The following is a 20,668-nucleotide window of genomic DNA, read 5'->3' on the forward strand; positions in this document are numbered from 1 at the left end:
CCCACTGGGCCAACATAAATCAATTACAATTAAATTTAATAAACCCACCCCCCCCCCCCCCCCCCCCCAACTCCATCTCTCCTCATAAGCATCATCCAAAACAGACCAACTAACATTCTCCCCCCCTATCTAGATGGGTCTGGCCCCTCATCCTCATCCCCGCCATGTTCTTCGCCCCCGAATCCCCCTGGTGGCTCGTCCGCAGAGGCCGCCTGCAAGACGCCCGAGCCGTCGTCAAGCGCCTCACGTCCGACAAGAACGTCAACTTCGACATTGACAAGAACGTCGCCCTCATGGTCGTCACCACAGAGCACGAGCGCTCCATCAACGCCGAGACGACGTACCTCGCCTGCTTCCAGGGCACAAATCTTCGGCGAACGCTCATCGTCATTGGCATCTACTGTATTCAGACGCTCAACGGCAACCCGCTCCGCGGATACTCGACGTATTTCTATCAACAGGCCGGCCTGCCCACCACGCAAGCCTTTAACATGACAATCGCGGGCTTCGCAGTCGCCATTGTCGGCGGCCTCTTTTCCGTAAGAACTAACCCCCCCCTATTTCAAGATACTCACACCAAAACTCTACTAACCCAGACATCTTAAAAAAACAAACAGTGGGTTCTGCTCCCCCTCTTCGGCCGCCGCACAATCTACTTCTGGAGCCTCGTCCTCATGTTCATCATCATGATCCTCGTCGGCGCCCTCGGCTTCCCGCAATCCCGCTCCCCCACGCCCGCCTTCGCCTGGGCCATCGGCTCCCTCCTCATCGTCTCCTCGTTCCTCTACAACTGCTCCATCGGACCCCTGACCAACACCCTCTGCTCCGAGATCCCCTCGTCCCTCCTCCGCAGCAAGTCCGTCGTCCTCGCCCGCTGGACATATGCCGTCACCCACATCATCGCCGGTGTTCTCACTCCGTACCAGCTCAACCCTACCGCTTGGAACTGGGGTGCCAGGACGGGCTTGTTCTGGGCTGGCGGCTGCCTCATTTCCATTGTTTTCGCTTACTTTTGTGTTCCTGAGCCCAAGGATCGGACGACGGCCGAGTTGGACATCTTGTTTGAGAGAAAGGTCTCGCCCCGACACTTTTCCAAGACGCCGGTTGATTTGACTGAGGCTATTTACGGGGATGATGAGAAGAAGTTTTAAGTTGACTCAACAGAAACGTAAGGATAGAGTGATGGCAGAGCATGAGGGGACATGTATAAAACGCTGAATGAGTAGTTGAATGAAGCGATGATGATCCTTGAATTTCTCCTACACATGCACATACACACACAATGATGATAAATAATCAATGTATGTAGCTACTGTTCCTCCGCCCACCAACGCCTCCTACCTATGAAAAGTACCCAGCCAAACATCAAATAAATCTCGCATTCCAATATATCCCATCAGCCTTGCAACCCGATATTTAACAGTCATGAAATCCATCTCTGCTCAAGAACCCATCGCTCCACGCCACGCCCTCACAAAAACGGAGGCGGCACCCCAAAATACCATATACAGAAAAACTTGGTCGTAACCCTCCTCTCCTTTCTCAGCTGTGCCTCTGACAGCTCCCTGCCAAACGCAGCGAAAAAGTCGCTCCGGCAGATGGGATTCTTGATCCTCTCCAGCCGCTCCACAGCCCACTGATTCTCCTCTTGGTCCATGCTTTCAATGGCATATAGAAACAATGGACGGAGATAGCCCGTCTTCAAAATACCCCCCTCCTGAGCATTCCAATCCCCGTCAACGATTTCGCGTAGATGGTGCATCGCTTGTCTTGATTCTGCAGATTTGGAAATGGGATCTCCCAAGACGCGACCGATTTCGATAAACTCCGCATGGTACGCTGCATTGGCCATTCCAACCAGTGCAATGATGGGGTCGGCAATCTTTGGCGCAAGGTGAGCACGCAGGTCCTCGGGGGTTTGGCGCTGGGTGGCACAGCGATTATCCCAGAGGGTGTGCAGTCGAGCACCGACGTCTGCCATTTGTTCGACGACATCTTTTTGGTCCACGCCAGTGGTGCGTGAGCGGTGGTAATGGGTCATTTGAGCAATCTCACCAGATATCATCTGAAGCTGGAAGTAAAAGTCGAATATCGGGGTGGTGAGCATCTCATATATGTGTGTCGACGTGTCTGGGGGGTCGTTCAACGGCGCAGCAATGTTGGGCATGCTCTCGCCGCAACTGGAGAAAAGTTCATAAACATCATCCGAGACAAAGCCCGTACCTCCGCCGCGAATTGTCGTTGTATGAAGTAACCTCAGCCAAGCCACAATTCTGATCGTAAGCGGGCTTGATGGGAGTTGGTCTTGCGCCCACGCCCTTAGCCTGGTGAGAAACATCTCGCTTGGCTCTCTAAGAAGGGGAACCGTTTCGTAATACTGTACAATGTCGAATAGAGACAAAAGAAACGCTGCGATCAAGGCAAGGTCAAAATCTTGATTACCATCGGCCAAGAGCTCTTCGTATCTCGACCTGGCAGACTGATAGAGATACATAGCCTTGGACAGCGGCAAGCCATACATCTGCCCCTTGTAAAGCGTAGCAAGAGCCACAATCGCCTCGGCCACGGCCTCGTTGCTCATGCCAACTTGGGCAACTTGAACCTTCATGCGCCGCCAATTGACGGCATCAAAGGGAGCAATTGCGGGGCAGTCGACGCTCTCAACAAAGAATGACACCGACGACTGCAGGGGCACCTCGCGAATAGCCAAAACATCGATGGTGGTTGTGAGCTCTATATCACGGGATATCAATGTTGTTGGCGAAGCAGGCTCGAATCCGGCATTATCTGCGGTGCCGGAGATTGCGTCTTGCCGCAGCGCCTTCTCCAGGCGGGCAGTAATATCCACGATGGAGCTATCAGGCGATTGAAACGGGTTCGTTGCCGTATCATCAGCAATGTTGAGCTCGCCATCAAGCGGGGTCCCCTGGTAAAAGCCAATTTCTCTTCCTTCGGACAACGGACTCGGATACTGCTGCGAGGCCAGTTCCACCTCTGTAGTCTGTCCCAACCCCGGCGTAGTAGCAGCAACATCGGCAGATCGGTCCGGCGTGAGCTGCTCCGGGGTCTGAGGTGCCGCACCACTGGCCTGCTGATTCTTCCTCGGCTTATAGACGCAGCGCCGCTTCAGCCTCGTGCAGTTGTGACAAACGGGCCGGAGCTCGTCACATTTGACCTTTCTCGACCGGCAGGTGAGGCAGCCGCTCCGGACTCGGCCCCGGTAAGGCTGCTGCTGCACTCCGGAGCTGCTCGGCTCTAGGGTCTGCATAATAGCGGATCCGGCCCCGATCCGGCCTCACGATGCATCTGAAGCGGGAGGAATCTCGGTGACTGGAATAGGTATGTAGGAAGGGGGTTAAAGAGAAGTTCGGGTAACGTACTGGAGTCCATCTCTGGCTTAGCAGAGGGAGAAACTGTAGCTTGACTCGTATACGGGCATTGCTACATGTGTATGTACAATCACGTGGGGGCTGGGCATCTCGAGGAGGGGGCAATTAGGCAATTAGCCTGGTCAGCACTTGCCTGAAGCCATCTTACACGTTCTACGGAAGGAGGGGTCCCGGTAAGACGGTGAGGGGAAGCTTCCTGGGGAAACCGCGAGTCAAAAACATGCTTGATTTTAGGCGTTGTAACTTCCAAGGTAGCTAGCGAGATGGATCGATTTCCCACTGCCGTTTCGGGCAAGAATGGCGCCTTATCTCTAGCCGATGACGGGGCTTATCTGCTGCCGACGAATCTTGATGGCCTCACTTACACGCATCCATGTCAATGTCGAGTGTCATCCATAAGATAGATAGCTTTTGTGTTAAAAAAAAATAAATGTTCATTATTCTGGAGACGATACGAATCTATATGAGGCTAACACATAAGATGGTTAAAATAAAGCCCACCCGATCTGCGTATATGATGCTCAAAACACACCCTTCAACTCCCTCTCCTCGTCCTTGTTCTCTGTTTCAAGCTCAAGATTCAATGCCAAACAATCCAATATGGAGCCCACCACCAATTCAAGCAGTAACCTAGCATCTCAAGACCTCCAAATCCTCCGCAACCACCTCGTAGCCATCGCCAAAGAAGCCGGCACAATCATCCTCTCCGCCAACCCAACCCCCCTCACAACCTCCTCCAAGAAAAACAGTCCGTCCATTTCCCCCCTTTACAAAAACATCACTAACCCATACAATCAATCTCTTTCTCACAGTCGTCGACATCGTCACTCAAACAGACAAAGCAGTCGAATCCCTCATCCGCTCAAACCTTGCCTCCCACTACCCTTCCTTCGCCTTCATCGGCGAAGAGACCTACCACCCCAACCAAACCATCACAAACCACCCAACCTTCATCGTCGACCCCATCGACGGCACATCCAACTTCGTCCACGGCTTCCCCGACGTCGCCGTCTCCATCGCCCTCGTCGTAGGCAAAGTGCCCACCGTAGGCGTCGTCTACAACCCCTTCCGCGACGAGCTCTGGTCCGCCATCAAGGGCCACGGCGCATATCACACCACACAAGCCAGCACCACCACCACCAACAACAGCAATGACATCTCCGATAACAATCATATGAAGCAGCTCTCCCCCAAATCCCCCCTCTTAGGCCTCTCTCCCGCCTGCATCGCCATCGAGTTCGGCTCCGACCGCCAAGGCCCCAACTTCGCCCTCAACCTCAAAGTCTTCACCACCCTCCTCCGTACCGCCTCCGACGGCGGCCGCTTCGTCAACTCCCTGCGCTGCTCCGGCTCCGCCGCCAACGCAATTTGTCGCGTCGCCACCGGCCAGCAGGACGCCTTCTGGGAGTGCGGCTCCTGGGCCTGGGACGTTGCCGCCGCTTGGTGCGTCCTCGTTGAGGCTGGCGGTGTCATGGTCGATGGGCATCCCGGAGGGTGGAATCCTCCCGTCGACAATCGGAGGTACCTCGCCGTGAGACCGGCGACGGCAGGGCAGAAAGAGTTTGTGGAGGAGTTTTGGGACGTAATTGGCGATGACCGCTCGACGTACGGGCCCTCTTGATGACTGCGATCTACTCTCAAGGTTGTGGTGGTCCATCATATGCAAGCGTTCAGGTATATAAATAATGTTGTCATATATTTCAGTCTTCATCTTTATATCATCCATCATAAAAGGAGCGTGTTCATTCATCCTTGTAATCCGTTAACCCCATTTATCCAAAGAAAAACCAAGCCCTTCATTAAGCAGTCTATAGGATATCATCCAAACAAGACGTGCAAGGCAATAAAAGAACCCAACCAACCATTCTACCAAGGACATTCTAGGTAGATATACCCCCCCAAAAAAGGCATCAAAACTCATTAAAGACATCATTTCTCCCACGGTATATGTACCTCCTCAAGACCAATTATCGGTACTCTGTTGCTCCTGATTCATCAAAAGAGACCATATTTTACACCGGCGAAAGAAGTCAAACTTTTTTGTTTTGTCTTTTTACAGAGCAAAAGCGGCGACGGCAATGGCGGCAGCGGCAGCTCCGAAAGAGCTCAGCTTGTTGCCGTTGCTTCCAGGAACGTTAGTCGAGGAAGAAGTGGCGCTTGAGCCAGGACCAGTAGGAGAGCCACCACCAGTACCAGTGGTCACAGTGATGTTAACACCGGGGAAGGGGGCAGAAGTAGTAAAGGTGGTAGCAGGGGCAGATGTGACCGGAGCACCGCCAGTGGACTGCTGCTCTGAAGAAGTGGTCTGAGCCTCCGAGGAAACAGTAGTCTGAGCCTCCGAGGTTGTGGTCTGGTGCTCTTCCGAGCTAGTAGTCTGCGGCGGAGGAGCAACAGTCGTCGACTGAGAGCCAGAGTCGGAGGTGGTAGTCTGAGAGTCGGAGCTAGTAGACTGAGCGTCGGAGCTAGTAGACTGAGCGTCGGAGCTAGTAGACTGAGCGTCGGAGCTGGTAGACTGAGGCTCCGAGTTAGTAGTTGAAGAGACAGGGGCGGAACTGGAGCTGGAGCTGGAGCTGGACTCGGAGGTGGGAGTGGTAGCGGGAGTAGTAACCTTGGTGGACGAAGCAGCAGCAGAGGAACTAGCGGGCTTGCTGGAGGCCGCGGAAGAAGACGCCGGGTTGCCTGGGTTGGTATCGACGTTCTTGCAAGAGAGATCAAACAGGGGCGTCTCGGTCAGCGTGCTGCCAATAAGGCCAAAGCTGGGGTTGGGAGCATCGGGAGCGGCATCCTGGAGAGTGTACCACCAGACATTGGTCTTGCCAAAGTTGGGGCAGCCAACCTGCTCCCAGTAGCTACGGGCGTTGGACGTAGAGGCAATGGCAGCGCCGGAGCTCACGCCGTTGACGGGCCAGCCGGTCTCGGTGACCCAGACCTCCTTGCCGGGGCCGGCGTTCTGGATCTTCTGCAGAGCGGCCTCGTACAGAGACTTTGCGTTGGAAATGCTGTTGGCATTGGTGTTCTCATAGTAGGGGTATGTGTCCATACCGAGCCAGTCGACGGCATCGACGACGGGCTGGTTGGAGTCCAGCACCCAGGCGTTCCAGGTATCGACGTGGCCGATGGGGACGTCAGACAAGCAAGAGCCCTTGACGGTGTCGCGGACCTGGTTGATGTAGTTGACCAGAGTTCCGGGCTGAGCTCCAGGGCCGGCATTGGAGGCAACACCGGTAGGGGTGATTCGGTACAGATCCTCGCTACCAATGGAAATACCAGCAACAAGACCGTCGAGCTTGCCGCAGTACTGGCTAATGGTGGCCTTGAGAGCAGCAATCTCGTTGGCAAAGGCAGCATCACCGGCGGACGCCCACAGGCCAAAGAGCAGGCTGGTCTTTGTGTTGATGGCAGCGGGGATAGCAGAGATGGGCGAGTTGGGAGTGCCGCCCTGGATCATGGTGTAGAGACGGGCACTGGTGAAGGCGCCATCAGTGCCATCGAGGCCAGCAGCCGTCTTGAACTCGGCCTCGAAGTCAGTCTGGGCCTTGGGCTGACCGTTGGTAAAGGTCGAGCCATAGTTGAAGCCCTGGTAAGCGGCGTTGACGGCCGAAATGGCCGTGGCCAGAGTGAGAAGAGTGGATGAAGAAGGCATTATTTTATTCTCTTTGTTCAAATCCAGTAAAATATGCTTCCTGATTCCTCTATATACGGCGGGAGATCCGGATTAAAACGAGACGGAAACCCGGAGTTTGAGGTGGCGATATCAGGTATCGTCGGTTCCCCAAAAAAGCGAACGAGATGGAAAGCCGAGGCAGAAACAAGCGAATGACCTTGCAAGAATATAGCTTGACGACGTTGCTCGTTGCTATATCACAGGTCCAAAAGCGAGGGGACGAGGTTCAGCAGCCACGAGGGGGGATGGAGAGACCAAGAAACAACGAAGGGATGAGATGAGGCGGTATAAGAAGAAGAAAAAAGAAAAAGGAAAGAAAAAGAAAGAAAAGAAAAAAAATAGGAGAAGCCAGCCTGGAAAAGGAAAGCCAGACAACAAACGTCAGCCAGCGGGAAGCGGAGTGAAGCGGAGTGAGTTGGGATATGGATACGAGATTCTGGCGTGGATGCCGAAAAAAGCAAGACACCGATGCACAAATGCAACCCACTCCAGCTGGCACCACACCACCACCGCCTCTTTTCTTTTCTGTCTCTTGTCTTCCTTCGTCTTGTCGTCTCCGTCTTTGTGTGGTTACTCGAATTTTTCTCAAAGGCCTACGTCAGCCGTCTCCAGTCGTTCTAAATCAAGCCACAGGGGTCAAGCGTCACAGACTTCTGATTGCTTTTTTCTTTTATCAATTTATTTATTTAATTCTTTCTCCCTCTCTCTCGTCCTTTTTTAATTATTACTATATCACTTTGTACGGCTTCCCTTTCCAGCTCAAGACACGTCATCATCGCCTTGACCCAACAACATGAGATTTCCTAATCGCGCGCAACTTGGGAGAATCACAAGCACAAGTACAAGCAGAGACGACAGGATGGAGGCTAAACTCGAATCGCTAGGGGCTCCATGCAGGTACGGCTAGCAAAAGCCTGTGGCCCCGAGCCTTTGAGCTTTTATCTTTGTGCGTTAGCGGGAGCCACAGCGCGGGATTCCGAAGAGCCGGAAGGATGGTAAATACCTAGCAAGGACAGTGCAAAGAGGAGAATTTCAGCATTTACAGTCTTTGTCGACATTGGTTTCAAAGTGTTTGCTTGATAGTACATAGCACATAGCAGTATAGGTATAGATGGCAGCGTCTTTGGGTGGCCATGCAGCTTGTTTCTTTCGTACTGGCGGCTAAATGGAATACGATGCTTGACTGCCCTTTTGGTGAACACGAGGTCACGAGGGGGGGATTTGTATGGAGTACTGAGGCGTGCGGTGGTTGGTCTTTCGGAGGATTTTTCTCTGCTAGCTGAGCTGAATGGCCTTGTGATGATGATGGCGAGGACGTGAGTTGTGTTGGGTTGTGCCCAGATGGTATTGCGAGTCCATACTATTGGGATACTCGCACAATCAATCGTACAAGTCGGCATCTCGCATCTGAGACGGGCGAGAGGCATCTGTCAGTGAGTGTTAGCGTCCACGAGGGAACCGGGGGGATGCCGGGCAGCCGCTGTGGCGTTTTTTTTTTTTTTTGTTTGGGCTCCAGTCAATGGATGCTATTTTCTCTCTCTTTGCAGGGGATCGAGAGGTGACGTGGTGGGTGATTTTGGGTGTCACGCTGTTGGTATCGTATTGATCCCTGATGGCCTCGTTCCATCGACGATCTACAGCATCGACGATGGGCCATGACATGATGCTATGGCATGGACAATGACGTCGTTTTCGCCATGCGGTCTTGGCATGAGCATGGCATGAGCTGAATGAATCCAGTCGGTCGACCAGTCAGTATTCGCACTAGTTAGTACTGCAGGGAGGCATTTTCTTCTCTCGTGTGTGTATCTTGGTCTTCTTGCCTCTTCCACTGGGTCGCTCCACCGCGACCAGCAAACCGGCTTGCTCCATCCTGGGTTTCCACTCAATGCTTTGGTGGGCCGAGTTACGGCCGTTGCCAATGAGTTGCAGCTATGGCTGGAGCATCTTTGTGTGCTAAATCGTTTCTCCAGTATCGGGGTTTTTGTAGACCACTTGCAAGGAGACCTTGATTGGAACGGGATGGACTTGATCCAGCTAGCTAACCGAGATTGAATCGGATGAACTTCATGACAGTAAGTGTAGACTTAGTAGTGAGGTAGTACGTAGATACGCAAGGCGGTTTGCAAAGATGGAAAAGAGAGAATCAATCATCACACAGAATCAAAACACGATCATGATCTGGCATTGAAAAGAAAAAGAAAAAGCAAAAACATACAACAACCGGTGTTCGCTGATGGTCACCCACTCAACTACTAATCTGTCTCTCATTAGCTTGACTCGGGGAGAGCAGACGGGATCCCGTATTCTCCAATGGATATGGTCGTATGTGCCAGGGCCTCGATAACTCGGACTCAGATTCCAGGCGCACATGCTCCTCACACTTGAGTTATGTGAAGGTTAGTAGTGCTCTTATTCTCCTCACGTATGCGCATATTCATTTTGCAGTCCCTTTTCTTTGACACGTCACGTGAGCAGCGAGGGTTAGTCATTCAACTTACTGCCGGCCGGTCTCGGCCCCTGCCCCTCCAAAGGCCCTCCAAAGTTTTTCCGAATGACTGACTATTGATTGCACCGCACCACGCCAATTGACTGCATTCGATTCTAGGAAGCTCGCGGCGACTTCAATCGACATCCCCACGATAACGCAGTATTCGTGATCATCATGGCGGCTGCTGGCAAGGCGCCCAGCGAGGGCATGCTCTGGGGTGGACGCTTCACTGGTTCGTCATGTCAATTGGCGGGGCAATTCAAGCTCCTGGGTGCTCTGTATGCTGACTCTACGCATCAATTACAGGCGGCATCGATCCCCTCATGCATCAATACAACGCCAGCATTTCCTACGATTCGCGCCTCTTCAAGGAAGATATTCTCGGAAGCATCGCCTTTGCCCGCGCCAATGCAAAGTCTGGCATTATTTCCAATGACGATTTTGTTGAAATCGAGCGTGGTTTACATGAGGTCCTGAAAGAATGGGAGGGGGGTCACTTTGTTATCAAATCAAACGATGAGGATGTAAGCAAGATGCTACTATACTTCACCTCTCCTAGGTGATCTACCTGGTCAGTTTATGATTATAGCTGACACAATAGATCTAACCTCTAGATTCATACCGCCAACGAGCGTCGACTTGGCGAAATCATTGGCAAAAATATTGCCGGCAAATTACACACAGGTCGCAGCCGAAACGAGCAGGTGGTCTGCGATATGCGTATGTGGCTACGCGGACGGATTCGTGAGATTGACAGCCAGCTTGTCGCCTTTGTCCAGGTGATTACCGGCCGTGCTGAATCTGAAATGTAAGCTGGCTTAACAACAACCCTCCCTGCCTCCTTTGACCAAGCGAGCGTATCCCTTCTGACTACTTTATCTTAGCGACTACCTCATGCCTGGGTACACGCACATGCAGCGTGCGCAGCCCATCAGGTTCTCGCAGTGGTTGATGTCATTTGGCTTCGCCTTTATGAATGATGTTGAGCGACTCCGAGAGTGTCTGAAGAGGGTTAACAAGAGCCCTCTTGGTTGTGGTGCTCTTGCTGGTAATGTCTTTGACATTGATCGCGAGATGATGGCTAAAGAGCTTGGTTTTGACGATATCCTCTGGAACTCTATGAATGCTGTCTCTGATCGAGACTTTGTAACCGAGTTCCTTCAATGGGGCAGTCTATTTATGCAACATATTTCGCGATGGGCCGAGGATCTCATCATTTATTCAACGACTGAATTTTCGTTCGTCTCTATTGCCGATGCCTACTCGACTGGCTCATCGCTGATGCCGCAAAAGGTTTGAAGAAGTCCGTATACTATTGTTGTGGCGCCTTTGCTAACAAATTATGCCAGCATAACCCAGATGGTCTCGAGTTATTACGAGGCAAGGCTGGCCGAGCCTTTGGGCACATGAGCGGGTTCATGATGACCCAAAAAGGGTTGCCGAGCACATACAACAAAGACCTACAGGAGAGTTGGGAACCCATGCTGGACCATGTCAAAACTATCTCCGATAGTATACAGATTGCAAACGGCATCCTTTCCACACTCACTATTCGGCCCGAGCGGATGCTGGCTGCGTTGGACCCCTTTATGCTCGCTACAGATGTAGCTGAGCGACTTACAAAACTCGGCGTCCCCTTCCGTGAGACACATCATATCGCTGGACGATGTGTAGCCAAGAGCGAGGAGCTAGGGATCCCGATGAACGAGCTTACGCTCGAGCAACTCAAGGCTATTGATAGCCGATTCCCGGATGATATCAAGGATATATTCAAATATGAGTCAAGCGTTGAAGCGAAATCGGCCAGAGGCGGCACCAGTCGATCAAGTATTCTAGAGCAGATCAAGGTCCTTAAGGCTATGTTGGGTTAGAGTTAATTACTTACGCAACTCCCAAATACATGTACACTCCATGCCACTACGCCTATATAATCCGTGCCGGTTTCCATCATATAATTGCAAGTGGTTCATCCTCCCTGCAGATATGCATACAACTATCCTTGACTTAGCTACTGCCCACAAATCCCCGGATCCCCCTTAAGCCCAACGTCTTCTTCTCCTTCTTGGGCTTGCCAGACTCGTCTTTGGCCTTGTCTTTGCTATCCCTGCGAATCATGCTCTGGAGTCCACCTGCGTGCGTGCGTCAGTGCTGCTAATCATGTACATGAGTGAGGCGATCAAGGTATATCAAACTTACTGCCAAAATAACTCCTTTCCGGGCTCATCGACAGATTAGCCGATGACGACTGTCCGTCCGTCCCGCCTGTACCTGCGGAGCTAGTCGGCTGCAGCGGCTGCAGCACAGATGATGTAGGAGTCCCCGGGTTTGATACGGGAGGAGATGTGACATTGTACCCTGCTCCTTCGATAGATTCCGTCGTTGATAGAAGTTGGAGGGGCCTTGATTTCATCGCCATTGGCCCCGTAGATGACGACATGAGATCCTCCTCGCCTTCCGCGATGCTAGACTTTTCCGTTGTAGTTGATGCTTCCAGTTGCATGTCGAGAAGAGACGACTGCAGCATCGTGTACTTGCGCGTCAGCAGGCTGTACTGCTTCTGCATCTCGGCCTGCTTGGCCCGGCTCGCCGCCAGAGCACTCTCGACTGCAATGTTCACCGTCACCGCGGGCCTGTTCCGTTCCTCACGAGCTTCTGAAAGCTGTGTCTGAAGCGTTGCCACCTGGGATTGGAAAAGCTTCTTCGTTCTCTGCACCTCCGCCTCCGAAGCCGTCAACTGCTGCTTGAGCGTTTCCAGTTGGTTCTGCGCATCCTCAGCCGCGTTGGCCGCTGCCATTCGTTCAACCTCCCTCGCCTGATAGTCTCTTTCCGAAAGCGATAGTCGCTCGACTTCTGCCTTGAGCCGGTCAATCTCTGCACCGTGAATCTCAATCTCCTGCATGTTTTGCTTTGCGTTCAGCTCCTTCACTTCGGCGTCGCACACGAGCTTGCGCAGCTTTTCACATTCCCGCAGGCTCTCCTCGAGCTCTTTCCGAACCAAGTCAATCTCCGTCTGCATCTTCTTTGACTCTTCACGCAGATTTTTCAGCTTGTTTGCGAGGTCTGCTTCCCACTTCTTCGCCATGGCCCTGCTCTTTTCCGACTCCTTGCGGACTTGCATCTCAGACATCTTGGCCTCTTCGTAGCGGCTCTTGAGGTTTCGATTCATCATGATTAGATTCTGCATTTCTGCCTCGGTGGCGGCCTCCGCCATTTGCCTCCGCCTGAGCTCGCCGATATGGGCCATGTGTTGCTGCTTAAGATATCTCTCAAAGCTGAGGTCATTTTGCAACAAGATGAGTTGTCTTTGCAGGTGAGCAATTTGCGCATTGCTACTTTCTCCAGCGGATACGGGCGTATGAGTCTGCGGTGGCAGCGTCATCATCGTCGAGGGCCTATCCACTACAGACTCCTGATGACTCAGAGCAAGAGATGGTACGCTGTCGTTTGCCAAGGATTGGTGAAGACTGCTCTTGATTACCTTGTTCGACCTAATAAGATCTTGAAGCTGAGTATGGGAGGCCGACTGGAGCAGCTGAGTGCCAGAAGGGCTGTCCACGCCGAAGAAATCCTTGTTTCGTGCAGCTTCCCCAGAATCTCTCGCCGAATGGTGACTGGATTGAGAGCCTCGCCGCATCAGTGTCGATGGTGTACGGTCGCTGGTGACGGACTCTGTTGTCGACATATGAGTGTTCCTCCACGAATTCACCTTGGTCACCGAGCTGCTCAGCAATCCAGGGTCTGACCTGGCTTGGCTCAACTCGTCGTTGAGAACCCGGCCCGAAGAGTCTGGCAGATGTAACAGTTCGTGGTCGCCAAACATTTGGGATTCTGGCGCAACACACAGCGCCATGCATTCGGCCACGACCTCGGCGGCTTCGCTCTTGATCCAACGCCCGAAATCGGTCTTTTCCGTTTCGATGGTGAGTGTGTAAAAGTTGGGGTGAAGTACGTGGCATCTCCTGAATTGTTCCGACTGATGTCGAATCTCCGTCGGCTGTACCTCGATTTCGTCCGCACCGGACACGTTGGCATGGCGCATATACCTTTGGGGTTTGCGAATGTAGTCCATGAAATTAATGGGATAGAGACCGTATAGAATCGTGTAGTAGTTGGACAGGTGTGATATGCCGGTGTCTTCCGTCTCCGGGTCGTAGGCAAAAACCTCCCACCGGCTTGCCTGTTCGGAGTCGTGAAAGGGCGACTCCATGGTTCCCGCCCTCTCCTTTTCCCAGAATAGTAGCCTGGTATAGATGTTAAAGAGAGTAGGCAAGTGTGGCACCAAAGAGCTAGGCATGTGCGGTAGTAACATGATGAGTGCGGTCAGCGCAGCCGAGATGACCGTGGTTGACGTATCTTGCTGAAGGCATGTTAAGAGGTTGGTAAATAAAGGGGTTTGAGCCACTTGATGTAGATGGGGCGGCTGTGATTGGATAAATGAACAGAAGAAGTTCAGACTGGCTTTTCTAAACTTTTTCTTGACGAGGTAGCCGTCCAACGAAGAGAAGAATTCCTAGATTCTGGTTAGTTGCCAGCGGCCTTGGAAGAAGAGAAAAGACTAAGAAGAGATGGTAAGAAGGCTGTAAACGTATGGATGTACATACTTTTGGTCGCTTCTTTCCAAATTGCCCCAGCGCATCGCTAATCATCTTTTCACTGTGCTCTGACGGCTGGTAGCCCTCAAAGCGGGCAGGGTGAACTTCGTCCATCCATATCTCAAACAGTCGATCGATGAGGGGGTTCGTCGCCGAGTCCTTGCCGATGCCATCGTGGTAGTCGTCGGAAATGGTGACAATCTCGTTGAGTATCTCCATGGCCTCGGCGACAACGTTCTTGTCGAATCCCGTCTTGTCGAGAATGCCCTTGCAAGCGTCCAACCACACCAGTATTCGTTCGGGAGTCCGCAGCACGGTAAATAGCCGGCGCAAGATGCTCAGCCAGGCGCCAGCCGCGGCAGGGTTGCCCCGGACATTCTTATCAAAGATGAGCAGCAGCTCCTCCTGCAGCCGATCAGACGCAGCATCGTCATACTTTTCGCGCCTCCGCAGGTAGCCAGCGATTGTCTCGGTGAGATCGTCGGGAAGGGGCACGGTCGGCTCGACGATGAAGTCCTTGATGGCTTTGGACAGCTCCTTGAGGGATCTGCCAACGGTGGGGTCAGTTTCAATCAATCCGAGGGGGCAGAACCAGCCACCCCGCACAAACCAGGACCCGTTGATGGACGATCAACTCACATTGTAGAAGCCATCACGGCAGGATTTGCATCGGGCCGCAGCTGAGGCCACCGTGGCCACCGCCAGGATCGTGGATGCTTCCGGCAGGCGTCTCGAGAGTAGAGTCAGAAGCAGCAGATGCGCTACAAGCTTCCCGATGGTCGAAATCAAGGGGCCTCGCGTTTTTGGAGATGGTGTTGCGCGCTGGAGTTGGTGAGGTTTAGCCGGATGGAGAACAACTTAGCTTTGGAGAGGAAGTACTGTACTGTAGAGCTTGCAGCAACGGATTTGCGGTGGCCAGACAGCAAATGGAGGCGCTAGACCCGGACGGCCTAGCACTGCGGAACAGGCAGAAAATGTTAGTGGAGGTACTACCTAGTAGGTACCTTAGTACCTGGTATGGAAGGGAACCGCACCCCGCCAGCCCGCCATGGGCTTGTGAGCGTCACAGCGGGCTCCATCTCAGTGCTCAACCCCGCAATTTCTGCTGGAAGCCCGCTGGACCCGTTGGCTGCTACCGCTGCAAGCCCCGGGCACACGATCCATCGCCCGTTGGTGGGCTGATTGGCTCCGCAGGTCGGGCTACGTAAACGGACGCGAACGTACTGAGCAGACACTCGCCATGTACACGCCACACATTGGGTATAGGTACTACAGGTAGTCGTCAGGTCAGGTCAGCATAGCAGCAATACCCTGATGAATTGAGCCCTTGAGCTTAAGGCACAAGCTGATCGACTAATTGAACCCCATCGCGTGATCCCCTCCCTCGAGCCCCTCCTCGCCTGCCCCTCTCTTGGAGCTACGGCCTATTTCTTCTGCTCCTCCAACTTTGTTTTTCACTCCTTCTTCCTTCTTTTCTTCTCCTCGTCCATCTTGATTATACCCTCAAAACATCCCAATTGAAAGCGTCAGAGACGTCTACCTCCTCTTCATCCCTCAATTCACATCGTACGCTGTCGGCTTTCACTTCCAAGCCGTCAATTCCACCTGACTCACTCACACGCTTCTTGTTCCCCCTCCCAACACACAACATCCCCCGCATTTCACGATGGCTGCGAATAAGACTTCAGCTATTGCTGACCAGGAGCCCATCGACGTCCTCTTTGCTCTGCATCCCAAGTTTGACATGCTCGACTTTGCAGGGCCATTGGCTACTTTCTGCCAAGCCCAGCATGACTTTGGCGATGATTGTACGTACATGCCGTTGGAGCCCGTCAAGGTCAAGGTTGGGCCCAAATGCTAACCAAGCTTTCCCCGCATCTCAAACAGCCACCAAAGCATTTGAAGTGACTCTGGCCGGCAGTGAGCCCCAGGTTCTCTCCGCCCAGGGCCCCATTGTGCAGTCCCAAATCACCTTCCGGGAGGCTCATGATCGCCTCGATGAGTTTGACGTTCTCGTCATCCTCGGCGGAAACGTCGATGAGATCATCCAGAAGGAGCTTGAGCCTCTTGGCCTCATCACTGCCTTTTCCGACCTTCAGAAGAAGGATCCGGCCAGGGAACGAACCCTCCTGTCCATCTGCACCGGCTCACACCTGCTTGCCCGAGAGGGTATCCTCTGCGGCCTCTCTGCCACTACCCACGCCGACTACTTTACCAAGTTTGAGAACCTCTGCAGCGATGCTGCCACCCGACTCTTGACTGAGCGTACCGACGTCATCGAGGATGCCCGATATGTCGTCAACAACCTTCGCTTTGAGCTAGGCGAAGATGAAAGCCCATACACTCGCCGCGCGTCCGATGCTGGACGACCCCACGGCCGGTAAGTCGTTGCACTACTACGATGCCACATTTACAACTCGACTTGTTTGCTGATTTTACTTTTCTACAACAGCAAGGGAAGCATCTCCTTCAAGGAGTCCAACACACGCCGCGAGTCAATCGTCAGACGTGCGGCGATGCGCCTCGGTGGTCTTCGGGTCATCACCGCGGGGGGTCAGAGCGCTGGCATAGATGCATCTTTGTATCTTGTCAGCGCCCTGGTGGATGATAAGTGTGCCGAAGAGGTGGCCAGGCTCCTGCAGTGGACCTGGAACAAGGGAGTCGTCGTCGACGGCCTCGACGTGTAAATGGCAACGATACGGGCGCCATATTAATCGCCAGCGGAAGCTTGGCTGTGTAGCAAATCTTGCGGGTCGATGTTATAGCATCCGCCGTGTTCATTGAAGAACTAGCTGTAGTATTAGGAAACGAATGGAATGAATCTGCAACTCTTGATTACTTTTGCATCCTCTTCACTCCATGTGGCTCCGACTATCACCACCTTTATACCATGGACCTCGTTTTGTCTCGACTTGAGCTGCCCAAGCACTCACGAGAGGAGCAAAGCAGAGCAAACGCTCAAACGTCAAACAAAGCGGGGACACGCTTTTGCCCCTACTGCCGGAGTAATACTTTGAGAGCCCCCACTTTGGCTCACCTGGAGCCGGGTCTCGATGAATTTTAGCCAGCGATGCACCGGTATTGATTGAGTTGAAGCGGGGAACCTTGCTAGGCCTGCATTTTGGTCGAAGCGGATCGGATCCTGGGAATCCATGTCTTCTTGGCTCTTGTTTTTCTCCCCTACTGAGGTACCTTGGCCATGTACAGTACGTGTGCACGAATACTCGTATTTTTTCTCGCAGCGGTTTGTTTTCTCGTTTTATTGCTTCACGTCATTGGGATCCTCCCAAGAGCCAAACTCAATTCCTAGGCAAGCAAACACCTAACCTGGACTGCACGGGTTCATGATGCTGCAGTTTCTGATGAAGCCAGTGGTACTGCAAGAATAGAAGCAGCAGCAAGTACCTCACCTCTACTGCCGGTAATTGAACTCATCGTAAATGGCATGTAGTGTGTGCTTTGGGTACCAGGTAGAAGCTGGACGCAATGCCTGTGTCGAGGCCCAAACGCCAACCTTGAACTAAACAAATGCGGACGTCCATTGGCAGTGTCGCTCGCTGCAAGTGGTCACGAGGGGGAGCAGCGTCCAACCAGCCAGAGCTTTCAAGCTACCTACTAGGTACTAAGACAGAAACTGAAATCGCCTGCAGGAAATGGAGCTACCGAGGTGCTACAGTAGTGTACGTTACCTACTAGGTATGCAGCCATGCGCCGTAATACAGAGCTTGACTGACGTCTTGTGTGGCCTCGAGCACAAAAGCGAACTGAAAGATACAAAATCCAAAGTACATTAGTACTAAGGTACATAGATGGAAGTGAAATGGAAGAGGCATGGACACGCGCTAGGCCGGAACCGGAATACCCACACGTTATGTAATCACGATTTGGCCCGTCCGCTTGGCCCAAAAAACGCAGCTGAACTGGAGCCCTGCAGGGGCAGCGCATCGAGCTTCACAGGCATTTGACCGTCCAAACGCTTTTCGCGACGCGCCTGGCAGCTTTTCTCCCTCCACCGACGGCGAGAAGAAGCAGCTTTTTCAACTTCGCATCTGCATCTGCAACTGCATTTCCCCCGTCGCAAAAGACCAAGATTTCCATCCATCTCTTCCATTTCGCTTGTCATCGCGCATTCCCGCTTCCAACAGCTCCGCCGCCTGCCGCATTCGCCCCCCTTTCGCCCAAGCAAACTGACGGAAAAGCAAGCAGAGAAACGGCCATCCTTCTACCACTTTTCGAGTCGCCGACAGTAGGTGCCGCGGTGCATCTACAAAACACGTCACCATGGCCGACTGGTCGCAGCTCAAAGTCGTCGACCTCAGAGCAGAGCTCAAGAGTCGCGGTCTGCCCTATGCCGGCCTCAAGGCAGAGCTAGTTGCGCGACTCGAGGCTGCCGACAAAGAGGCCGAGCAGGGGGAAGGCGAGAACCCACCTGAAGAGCCCAATGAACCGGTAGCTGTCGAAGAGGACAATGTCGAGAAAGACAATGTCGAGGCCGCACAGCCTTCTCCCGCGAGGGACCCTACTCCAGCGGTCGAGCAAACGGCCGATCACGCCCAGGAAGCCAAGCCTGCGCAGCCAACCGAGGAGCGCATTGCGTCTCCAGTTCCTGTTCCAGCTCCAGCTCCAGCTGAACCTGAGTCTGAGCCAGCTGAGCCAATTGCTGAGAACCCTTCTGAAGCTCTAGAGGGCGATGCTGGCCAGGCTCGTGAGGCGGCTGTTGACAGTCACCCGCCAGCTGGCAACGAAAAAGAACAGCCCCTTGAGAGAACTGCTTCTCCCGCGCCCAAAGAACCCACACAAGAACCCACGCAGGAGCCCTCACAGGTTCCCACTGCAGAGGCTTCCATTGAACCAACGCCGGAAGCCCAGAAACGCAAGCGACGTTCTCACAGCCCACTTCCCACCGAAGAAGAGATTGCACAAAAACGTGCACGCGTCGATAACATCACGCACGAGGATAATGCCCCCGTCGCAGAAAAACCGAACGAGGCGGATATTGCCATGACAACTGCTTCGCACGAAGAACAGCCCTCTGCTATGGAAGACGTTCAGCCCGTCGAGACGGAGAGGAGCGTGGAGCCGGCGATGCACTACCCTACTACTGCAATCTACATCAGCAATCTGATGCGCCCATTGCGCCCCGATGATCTCCAGAACCATCTCGTCAGCCTTGCTGCCACGAATGATTCCGACACCGCAAAGGACCCCATTCTCAGATTTTACCTGGATCAGATCCGTACTCATGCCTTTGTCACCTTTGACTCGGCGGCCACCGCCCTACGAGTTCGCACAGCACTGCACGACACCGTCTGGCCGAATGAGAGCAACCGCAAGGCGTTGTCAGTAGACTTTGTTCCCTCCGAAAAAGTCGATGAATGGATCGAGATGGAAGAGGCTGGCGGTAGACGTTCGTCGATTCGTTGGCAGGTGGCTTATACCGATGGACCTGATGTCCAAGCTTCATTGGTGGAGTCTGCATTTGCGTCGAGAGCAGGACAGCCGGAACCGCCCGCTGCTGCTAGACCACCGCTGCCGCTTGGAAGTTCCAATGCTATGCCCATTGGACCTCGGGCGCAGCGTGGCCGCGACCAGTATCGTGAGGATGAGGGCGAGGGCGATCGCTCTCGAGGAAGAGATGCTGAAGGTGACCGCAGCCGACAGTGGGATTCCGAGACCATGCGCCCGCCGCCTACCGGACCACGAGGCAGACGAGCAGGTCCGCGATCTACTGTTAGCTCTCTGGACCATGTTGTTGAAAGGACCAAGGCTCGTCCTCATATTCCATTCCAGGCCGTAGCAGAGAGTGTCGCCCGCCGCCGTCTAGACAACATTTCGGTCTACAGCAATGAAGACCCGAGTCCTCACTTCAACTCCAACCGCTACTCCTTTGAAGGCGGCGACAACTTTGTGGATCGCGGCAGGGAGATTTTCGAAGGCATTCGACCTCCTCATCGTGAAGCTGAACGCCGTGGCGGACGCGGAAGCGGGCCTCGGCAGCGAAGAGGAACGCCGCCTTTCCGGTCTCGAGGCGACCGATATGTCCCCAGCGGACCAGGCCCCAGCCGACGCACCGGTGGTGGGTATCCTACGGGTAACTGGGACTAGAACAATCCAGCTCCGGGTTACCGCGCTGTGTGATGCGAGGGGGATAATGGCATTTATCAAAATCTTGATGGCGTTTAAGGGGGGGTGGATACTTATAAAGGGTTATAATAATAGGGTGGCAACACGGAGGGTTTTTTTTTTTTTTTTTTTTTTTTTTTTCACGAGGGAAGATGGATATGAAGGATTTGCTGCGATATATGGCCCCTTTGTGGGCTTTTGCATTTGATCCCTATTTTTGAGGATCTATATGCGTGTATGAATTAATGTAGGATACCTATGTATAAACATGTATGAGTCTTGTTTATGTTGAAATGATCCGGTTGTCCATTGCGAGAGGTGTTGCTCATATTTCTCCCCGTATGTTTACTCGAGTAATGTATGTCTAGTATGGTTGTCTCTACTTGTTGGTGACCTTTGTTTACTTTGT

At 53.2% G+C, this 20,668-nt stretch overlaps 8 protein-coding genes across 8 annotated transcripts; 5 read left to right on the forward strand and 3 right to left on the reverse strand.

Moving 5' to 3' along the window:
- Positions 1-164: 164 nt before the first annotated feature.
- Positions 165-1,151, forward strand: Triagg1_10366 (uncharacterized protein; the record flags this gene model as incomplete). The annotated part of the gene is made up of 2 exons (XM_062894429.1): positions 165-539; positions 618-1,151. The coding sequence occupies 2 exons, from the start codon at positions 165-167 to the stop codon at positions 1,149-1,151; spliced, it is 909 nt and encodes a 302-aa protein (XP_062750640.1).
- Positions 1,152-1,471: 320 nt separating this feature from the next.
- Triagg1_10367 (transcriptional regulator family: Fungal Specific TF) lies at positions 1,472-3,268 on the reverse strand (the record flags this gene model as incomplete). Its single annotated transcript, XM_062894431.1, has 1 exon — positions 1,472-3,268. The coding sequence occupies one exon, from the start codon at positions 3,266-3,268 to the stop codon at positions 1,472-1,474; it is 1,797 nt and encodes a 598-aa protein (XP_062750641.1).
- Positions 3,269-3,989: 721 nt separating this feature from the next.
- Triagg1_10368 (uncharacterized protein) lies at positions 3,990-5,010 on the forward strand (the record flags this gene model as incomplete). Its single annotated transcript, XM_062894432.1, has 2 exons — positions 3,990-4,137; positions 4,202-5,010. 2 exons carry the CDS (start codon positions 3,990-3,992, stop codon positions 5,008-5,010), a joined length of 957 nt encoding a protein of 318 aa, XP_062750642.1.
- Positions 5,011-5,442: 432 nt separating this feature from the next.
- On the reverse strand, positions 5,443-7,032 carry Triagg1_10369 (uncharacterized protein; the record flags this gene model as incomplete). The annotated part of the gene is made up of 1 exon (XM_062894433.1): positions 5,443-7,032. One exon carries the CDS (start codon positions 7,030-7,032, stop codon positions 5,443-5,445), a length of 1,590 nt encoding a protein of 529 aa, XP_062750643.1.
- Positions 7,033-9,113: 2,081 nt separating this feature from the next.
- Positions 9,114-11,415, forward strand: Triagg1_10370 (uncharacterized protein; the record flags this gene model as incomplete). The annotated part of the gene is made up of 7 exons (XM_062894434.1): positions 9,114-9,128; positions 9,328-9,378; positions 9,662-9,776; positions 9,851-10,068; positions 10,159-10,352; positions 10,429-10,837; positions 10,894-11,415. The coding sequence occupies 7 exons, from the start codon at positions 9,114-9,116 to the stop codon at positions 11,413-11,415; spliced, it is 1,524 nt and encodes a 507-aa protein (XP_062750644.1).
- Positions 11,416-11,548: 133 nt separating this feature from the next.
- On the reverse strand, positions 11,549-14,789 carry Triagg1_10371 (uncharacterized protein; the record flags this gene model as incomplete). The annotated part of the gene is made up of 4 exons (XM_062894435.1): positions 11,549-11,673; positions 11,741-14,054; positions 14,146-14,683; positions 14,776-14,789. 4 exons carry the CDS (start codon positions 14,787-14,789, stop codon positions 11,549-11,551), a joined length of 2,991 nt encoding a protein of 996 aa, XP_062750645.1.
- Positions 14,790-15,802: 1,013 nt separating this feature from the next.
- Positions 15,803-16,823, forward strand: Triagg1_10372 (uncharacterized protein; the record flags this gene model as incomplete). Its single annotated transcript, XM_062894436.1, has 3 exons — positions 15,803-15,944; positions 16,024-16,516; positions 16,589-16,823. 3 exons carry the CDS (start codon positions 15,803-15,805, stop codon positions 16,821-16,823), a joined length of 870 nt encoding a protein of 289 aa, XP_062750646.1.
- Positions 16,824-18,417: 1,594 nt separating this feature from the next.
- On the forward strand, positions 18,418-20,241 carry Triagg1_10373 (uncharacterized protein; the record flags this gene model as incomplete). Its single annotated transcript, XM_062894437.1, has 1 exon — positions 18,418-20,241. One exon carries the CDS (start codon positions 18,418-18,420, stop codon positions 20,239-20,241), a length of 1,824 nt encoding a protein of 607 aa, XP_062750647.1.
- Between the last annotated feature and the right edge of the window lie 427 nt (positions 20,242-20,668).

The sequence above is a fragment of the Trichoderma aggressivum genome (assembly GCF_033847375.1).
Source record: "Trichoderma aggressivum f. europaeum strain CBS 100526 chromosome Unknown scaffold_072, whole genome shotgun sequence".
NCBI classification, from domain to species: domain Eukaryota; kingdom Fungi; phylum Ascomycota; class Sordariomycetes; order Hypocreales; family Hypocreaceae; genus Trichoderma; species Trichoderma aggressivum.